Source organism: Crotalus tigris, unplaced genomic scaffold, assembly GCF_016545835.1.
Source record: "Crotalus tigris isolate CLP2741 ecotype Arizona unplaced genomic scaffold, ASM1654583v1 scf7180000018323.1251302, whole genome shotgun sequence".
NCBI lineage: Eukaryota > Metazoa > Chordata > Lepidosauria > Squamata > Viperidae > Crotalus > Crotalus tigris.
Window position 1 is genome coordinate 939,289 of NW_024096943.1, and position 8,316 is coordinate 947,604.

An 8,316-nucleotide genomic window follows, 5' to 3' on the forward strand; every position below is an offset into this window, starting at 1 on the left:
GACCTTAAGAATGGTCTGGATGTGAAGTAATGCAGTGTCACGAAGACATGGCAGAAAAAAGAGGCTGCTTAGTTGCATATGGGGAAAGGCCCCCAGGCACCAAGCCCAAGTGAAGTGATTTTGAAAAAATGATGCTCTTCTCAGCCTATCACTGAGAGGGAAATAAGGTTGTGAAACTATTCCCATTACTTCATGCTCCCTGCAGAAAAGGATGGCTATAAACATATCAAATGAAGTATCTGAGTAGAGACCTATGACAAGTGTCACCTATCATAATAGGCTGCACACTAAAATTCTTTCTGCATGTTGATGCAAAGTACTGGCGGAATGCAAGCAACAGTATCTTGGCTTGCTGGTTTGTTGATTAGTTATCCTAGCTTGCATAGAATAGTATAAGTATGCTTGAGATAAAACTGGCCTATGGTTGGCCAACATGCATTCAAAGTGACCAATAATGTGCCCTTGCAGTCAGCAGGAAATGCTGCATATAACGCAGTGTAACTAAAGCCAGCAAGCTATACCTTCTCTATGTTACTAAAAAAAAAATAGCATTACATGAAAGCATTGTTTGATTAAAGCCAAATGGGCAGCAGAATTGAAGGATCCACACAGTGGTATTTCCTTTTCTTTTTTTTCTTATTGAGTGCCTTTTACTTACTTTTCCCAACTCCTTTTCTGCAATTTGCATATCTTTACTTATCTCCAACTTGCCACGACCAACTCATTACAGCCAACTCGCCACAGGACAACTCACCATGGCCAACTCGCCATGGGACAACTCGCCAAGGGACAAGACTTACACTAATATCAAAGAAATGGTGGAATAGAATCATTGAAGAAAGGATGCAAAAGGAGGGGCAGAATGAAATGTGGGATGACAAACATTAAAATAATTTTAAAATTATTTTAAATAATTAAATTGAATTGTTGAATTATCCTGTGGCAAGTTGTCCCCTGGCAAGTTGGCCACGACCAGTTGGCTGTGGCGAATTGGCCATGATGAGTTGGCTGTGGTGAGTTAGCTGTGCCAAGTTATCGCATTCCAATCTCCAAAGGGAAAAGCATGATGCCATGTATACAATATCGACTCCCAGGATGTTAGCCGTCCTGGGTGATAGCCTAATAAGTTTGAAGAGAACTTGATTCAAGTAAAGATGATCTTAATGTTTGTTGCTATTATTCTTAATGAACCTCTAAGACTTACCATTCACGCATGTGATAAGAGACGCTATGGCTGCCTGGCTGGTGCAAGCATTCAAAACTGGATACTTGCTGAGAAAGCAGGAGACAGACTGGAGCAATTCAAACAATTTAATTTCAGCAGGGCCTGAAAGCATGCCTCCTGTAATAATAACCATAATAATGATTAAATCATCATCACTTTTATTTTGTGCCTTTGAGTCTCTGTTGGTTGCTCTAGCTGCCTAGACTGGTCCTAGCAGTTTCCCTGGCTACATTTTCAGAAGTGGTTGGCCCTTACAGTAGTTTCTTCCTAGGGCTGAAAGAGGACTGGTCAAAGGTCAGTCAGTTGGCTTTGTGCCTAACACAGAACTAGAATTCATAGTCTCTCGGTTGCTAGCCTAATGCTTTAGTTTAAACGCTATGTCTAAATGGCTATCAATAATAACAATACAGAATATTAATAATTTGGCATAGTGTATATGCATTATTTCTTGCAATTCTCAAGCCACTATTTTTGGGCGTGAGAGTAGATAGAATATTGTGTTCTGTTTGTTTTGTATCTAAAATGACACATTATCTTAGCAAATGCCCATTTCTAATTATGAGTTTGCCAAGATAACATAAAGAAGCACTGAAGGATGCATTTGAAGAAGGGAATCATCAAGTTAGAAAAATGGAGCCTCCACTGATTCAAAACCTACAGATATTTACTTGTGCAATGTCTGATTAAGGGCCAATTTCTCCTGCCAGGTCAGCCTCAATACTGATGTTTGAAGCCTTGTTGGGACATACACTGAATAAAAATGGTCTCTGGTTATTTCTGACAGAGAATAATAGATCTAGTGAAGTGTTTAGCATCCCTTTGCCATCTGCCAATTTTGTATTACAATTAAGTGCCCAAGTACAGCTTAAAATGTGGACTTGCACACCTCACATTTTTAAAATAAATTGCTTTACCCACAATGAAATGATATCAAGATATATGAATCTGAACTTCATATAATTTAAGGAAGGGATTGATAATTTTGTGACTTCTGGATTTGTGGACTTCAGTACACATTAGTTTCTGCTTATCAAACGATTGATGGTTTTAATCAAAAGCTTCTGGAGGACACTAATTTAACTCTCCCTGATTTAAGCTACTATCTTATTTTGTAACAAAGGATGAATGAGATCTTGAAGTCTGCTTTTCTGTTTTACACATACTGTATCGCACATATAAATGATGCTTGGTAATATGCCATTTCACATAATTTTCACTAGATCCATTGTTGCATTATCACTGAATGTTTTTGACAGTACCATCAAAGAAATACTTATTTTCCCCCTGATTCTTTAACTTGGCTTCTACTTGATGTTTGCTAGCATTAAAACAAAACTGTCAGTGAAATAATGTACTATGAAAGTTCATTTTTGCTGTTATTTAAAATACTATTAGTGAAATTTACATTATTAACCAAAAAGAAATGGATTAGATATTGGATCAGAGGGCAGGAACAGACAGGTTGTAAGCGTACTGCAAAGAAGAGGTGCTGGGAGGAGGGGGGGGGAATCAGGTCAGGAGCAATTTTTGGTTGCTGGCGCCATCTGGTGATCATTTTCAATGTGCTTTATATTAATGCAAATAACAGGCCTCATTCATGATATTTTTCAGTCCCAGAGCAACCTACAAAATTCAAAGTGTTCAAGGCCATTAGGCCATTCCACATGTAGGATGAAGTTGATTCTCTTTTAGCATTAGCAGAAAGAAATGGCTTTTGGCTAAAGTAGAAAAATGTGGTTCCAAGATACAGTTTTGTGTTGGGTGTTGGCAGCCTCCAGCTTATCCTCATTTAATCTTGGGAAATTATGAGATTTAATTTCCCTAGTTTATCATCCTACCAAAGAATTTTTTTTTCATCTGGCTCTGTCTACAATGGCAGCCATTCTCTGACTGACATCCAGCCATGGTGGCCATTTTGAGAAAGCTTCTGTGATCCTTTTTTAACATTCTACCTGTGGATGCTGGCATGTCTGAAACTTCTACTTTGTAACAGTGCTACATTAGGCAGTATCCAAGGGACAAAATGGCAAAATAAGGGTTTTATTTGTTTATTTACCAAACCAAGGGAGTTTTTACTAATTGTATACCTGATACAATGCTATTGCTATCATTGTGGCTAAAACAAAGGGGTTGAAATCCAGAAAAGGATTTCTTAAACTGATTTCCAGCCTCTTTATCATTGAAGACAAGCACTTGAAGGCTTCAGTGTGGAAAAACCCTAAGGCCAGGTAGAATCTGCTCCCTTAATGTATGTTGCTACTATATACTTACTCCCCCCTTCATCTCCCTTTGCATACTTGTGGCTTTATCTGTTATTAGTGGTTTGTAATTATTGTTGTGGGGAAAACAGGAGGAGGAAGGAATATCAGGTATGATCACTGCCATGAGTTATGAAATAATTATTTTATAATCATTGAGAAAAATATTTAAGGCAGGATAAAATAAGATAAACAAATAGTGGTTGGAGATATGTGGTTTCTGGCCTACTATAGCACTTGCCCAACAGACGGGCAAGGTTGTGAATGAGAATGTATAATGAAGGGAAAAAGAAACAGGCAGCTGCTCCACACCTTTTTATGTTCACGCTTGTTTATGTGTGTGTAAAGGAAAAGTCAACAAGCCTAAGACTGCCAGGCCTAGCTGCAATAATGTAATGTCTAGGGAGAGGTTGATTACTCATCCCATATAAACCTGAAACCATGTCTGCTTGTGCCTCACCAATTAGATCTAGTACCTCTTATTCTTTTTTTATTATGATACTAGCTGTACCCAGCCATGCGTTGCTGTGGCTCAGTCTGGTTAAATGGAAAAGAAAGAAAAGAGAAAGCACACATTTGTAATATGTTTAATTTCACAATGCTTGTGGGTATACAATATTTTTTGTTCCATTGTCTGTGCAGATATAGAGATTGTCTGGTTTTTCCAAAAAAAGCATGTTTTTACTTGTCACATGTGTGACATCTATAGGTGTGATATCTAGTAAGTATATAAAAACACGTGCGTATTCGAATGCAACATTGTGTCAAAATTTCAAAGCAGTCGGTGAAGAACTTTCAGAGATTTAAGATTTTGAACAAACGAACATTTACATTTTTATTTATATATAAGATAAGATTTAAACCTACCGCTAGGAAGGAATTCAAATTATTCTCTCAAAGAAAAAAATAAAAAGGTTCTCTTTTATATGAAAATACTGTTTCCATGAGGAAATGCCACCATATTGTGGCTCCTCTGTTCCCTAATGGGTTGATAGAATTCTATCACAGCTATTGATAACATGGCACCCCATTGCTGTTATTGTTCTATATTGCCCATCATAACCTCAAGAATAAAGTATCTAAAGTCTACCATCTTGTGGGAATGTTGACTGATTTGAAAATCAATACAGAATTTCACATCAATCCACCTTAATCCCACCTGTTAAACAAGAATCTCTCCAAAATGCCATAGAAAAATCAGTACTGTAACAAACACCCAACAAAGTACTACTGTAGGGAGAAGGAAAAAGATTTACAATTTGCATTCAGATATATATTTGAGAGAAATAAAAAAACCAATATTTAAATACATCTTTTGAGGAGGGGGAGAAATTAAATTCTGGGAACCAAAAAGAACTGTGGTTCAAACAAAATACAGAATTTGAAATAAGAGATTAAACTGGCATCCTACACCATAGGGTTCTTATGGGATAATAGTCTCCTCTGATCTCCTAAAGGATGTTTATTAAATTTGTTTAATAAATAATGGAATATCATTTCCTCAGCGATAAGATTGACCTCAACGTTACTTCTCTAAAAGGCCTTGAAGCCATGGTTTGATCAGCAGGCTTTGAGATCCCATTTGGAGCCAATTAAGTGACTTGTCTGATTCTGCTGTCATCACCATGGGGTGGAGGGTATGTGGGGGACGGTGATAAATTGTGAATTTTTAATTGCAGATTTTTAATGTTGTGCATGGCCCAGAGTCATTGTGTGTGATTTGGGTGGCTAAATAAATTTGTTTAATAACTAAATGCACAAGATGAAATTGACAAAACACACACCAGTAAATAAAAAAATTCTAGTACTTACCATCTTGCTGTAAAAGTTCCCGAAAACACTGGATTTTTTTATCTATGCCTCGTAGATTCTTGGTGACTTGAAGGAGTCTGTTACAGCAGAATTTATTACTACCCAGGCCTTCTACGGTGGCCCAAGTAGCACTCAGGAGTTCTGGATTATTGGCTAAGGATTGAACATCCAGTGCTGACTGCTTGCCATTGCAAGGGTATCTAAAATCATTGGGATCCATCCTTGGACTCCAGTTAGAGTTTATATTCACCACTGTTGTTCCTCAATGCTAGCAAATTCTGTATTCAGGCTAGATTCAGAACCTAGTGTAGCACATCAACCCAATTAATTCTCAAGTCTCCAGATCTTTATGCTTTTCCTTGGTGCCTTATCCTCAGTTTCCAGAAAGATATTCCTGTAGTTTTATAAAAATCTAACAATTCCTCTGGCAAGTCACAGTCCATTGAGGGCAGCTGAAAAATCTTCATAATTCGAGTGAACATTAAGAGGACAGCGATCTAGATAGGTTGAGGAACAAATGTCCTCAATTTCTTAGCATTAAGATGAACTCAATGTTTTCCATTAAAACGTCCAGCTTGACAGTTTTGTGAAACACAATCCAAAGCAAGCCTGCATTTTCTGTAGAGAAAAACAAGTACGAAAAGGGAGGAAATTGTTCTTTAAAGAGTTCCCCAAAAGATTATTAAAGAAAAGTGTTTTTCCTAGAATGTGATATTAATTCTGGAGAAGAATGCCTCATATTTTCCAAAAAGTGAATCTCCTGCTCACTTTTTCTTTGAAATGTTGTACCTTTAGAGATCAGAACGTGTCCAGCTGCGACCTGCCATTCTTGCTCCCAATTTCACCTGAGAACTAGATGCAGAAATGTCAGGACACATCCCCTATCTGTGAGGAATGGATGAGCCATTTGGGTTATACACACAAGAACGACAGACAGTGCGGCTTTTCCACATTCCTTTTGCAGGAGTGATGAAATCAGAGGCTTCTTCCTACAGTATCTCTGTACTACGTGAAAGGAAGACAATCCTGCTTTACTCTCTCTTATTAACCACTTCCTACCTGAATACCTAGGAAAAGTTTTCAAGGTGTGGTTCAAAGGCCACAGGTGGAAGGGGAACCTTCCCAAACAGGAATCACAATTGAATGGGAGAAGGTCTGTCTGCATTTTTGAACTTGTGCTTGCAAGCTAAATTGCAGAAATTTAGTGTGGGAGAGGAAAAAAAAGGAAATAGTTAAAAAACTAAATTATGAACAAAGGAAGTCTCCCTTGTTATTTACATCTTTTTCTATCACAATACCCTCAAGAATGGTGAGAACAAGTCCTAAATATCTGGAAGACACCATGATCTGGAAAATGGCACTAAGTATCTTATGACTCCCCCCGCCTCTTCAGAATGGAGATAATATTAATTTATTGCAAGATAAAGTCAGGTTTGTGCTTCTACATCAGACATGTCAAACACGAGGCCCAGGGGCCGGATGCAGCCCACTAAGTGGTTTCATGTGGCCGCGAAGTCATCCTGGAAACGGTGAGGGAACGGCCCCCACTGCCTTGGCCCCGGCCCAGGCCAGCCAGGAGCCAATGTACAATTTTGTGGTGGCCATCTATGCTGAAACGCATTCAGTCTTAGCTCCACAAGGCCGTCTAGAAACAGCGAGAAACCAGCCCCTATGTCGGCCCCACCCCCTGGGTGCATGCTGGGGAGGTGTCACCCTTTATGAGGAATGAAGAAATGGACCCTGCCTTGGCGCTTGCCTTGGTCCCACCCCCTTCTGCCAGAGACCCTCAGATCTGTCCCACTCCTGCCCAGGCCCCCACAGGCACCCTTGATGCGAACGATGTAGAGCTGACCATGCCCACCCAGTAGGCCACACCCACTCCATCCACGCCCACCCAGTAGGCTGCACCCACCCTGGCCACACCCGCCCGGCCCCCCAAGAGCAATCCCAATGCTGATGCAGCCCTCAATGAAATTGAGTTTGACACCCCTGTTCTACATGCAATGAATATTTGTGCATGTGTTTTATCTGAACATGCACACATTTTGTGGCCTGATACCTGACATAGCCCTCAGAACTAACAAGATTGCCTGTCCTTCCTTGCAGGGCTGTTGTAAGGCTAAGACAATATATATTGAGGTAGAGCCAACTGTTTTCCAATATTAAAATTCTGCATATTTAATTACGATGCAGTATCATCCCCATAAAGTAGATCCCGGATACCATACACAGATTGGGGTTGAGACTTCTCAGAGAATGGAAGATGGGCTAAGACCACATGGTGAATTCATTGTTTGAAGTTAAATCCAGATCAACAGCTTTCTAAAGCTAAGCACTGTGCCATATGTGCTCAATTTGCAAGATTAAGATGCTATTCAAATTCAGGAACAAAAGCCTTTCATTTGTAAATAATCCAATCAGGAACAAAAACATTTATATCAAAAAAGAAAACAAAAATGTTCTTAACTAGCCTGGGAAAAGATAAAAACAAAATTAAAAAGCCTAGCTTGTTCTTGTTCTTGGAACAGAGGTTCAGTATGGAAAAAGTAGCAGGTAAAGGGTTTTTTTTCCCCCTTTCTTCCTTTCTTTACAGTCTTAAATTTAAAAGAAAAGAGGAGCTTAGCATCAATTTGAACAGATTTTAGATTGTTTCAGTACCACGTGATTTAAATTAGGACGATAATATTTAAGAATGCATGAAGTAACACTGTATTAGATCTAAAAAAGAAAACATTTAAACAATTGCATGAAAATATATCATGATGGAAAGAACTATAAGAAATTAGGCATCATTCTTTTTTAAAATTCTGTTTAATCAAACAACAGGATTACTATGCATTCATGTTGCAGAAAACAGCAGGACCCATACTAATTAAAAATAATCACTGTAGCAAGTTAGACAAAATAATGTTTGTAGGTTTTCATGATTGTGATGATGATGTATTATCCATAATTCTTGATATCTCAATAGTTCTCAATTATTAGGAATATAGCTAGAAAAAAATTACTTAATTTAGAAAA

The 8,316-nt window shown here is 38.5% G+C and overlaps 1 protein-coding gene across 4 annotated transcripts in view; it reads right to left on the reverse strand.

Annotated features, from left to right (window-relative positions):
* LOC120311176 (GEM interacting protein) overlaps positions 1 to 6,255 on the reverse strand; it is a 72,479-nt gene extending 66,224 nt beyond the window's left edge. For 3 of the 4 annotated variants that reach the window (XM_039350371.1, XM_039350370.1, XM_039350374.1), the window contains exons 1-2: positions 5,296 to 6,255; positions 1,205 to 1,342 (exon numbers count right to left, since the gene is read on the reverse strand). In XM_039350371.1, coding sequence (XP_039206305.1) covers positions 1,205 to 1,342; positions 5,296 to 5,515 — 358 coding nt within the window. In that variant the 5' untranslated portion in view covers positions 5,516 to 6,255. The remainder of the gene's footprint in view (positions 1 to 1,204; positions 1,343 to 5,295) is intronic. The other variant, XM_039350372.1, reaches the window with a different exon arrangement.
* Positions 6,256 to 8,316: the final 2,061 nt, after the last annotated feature.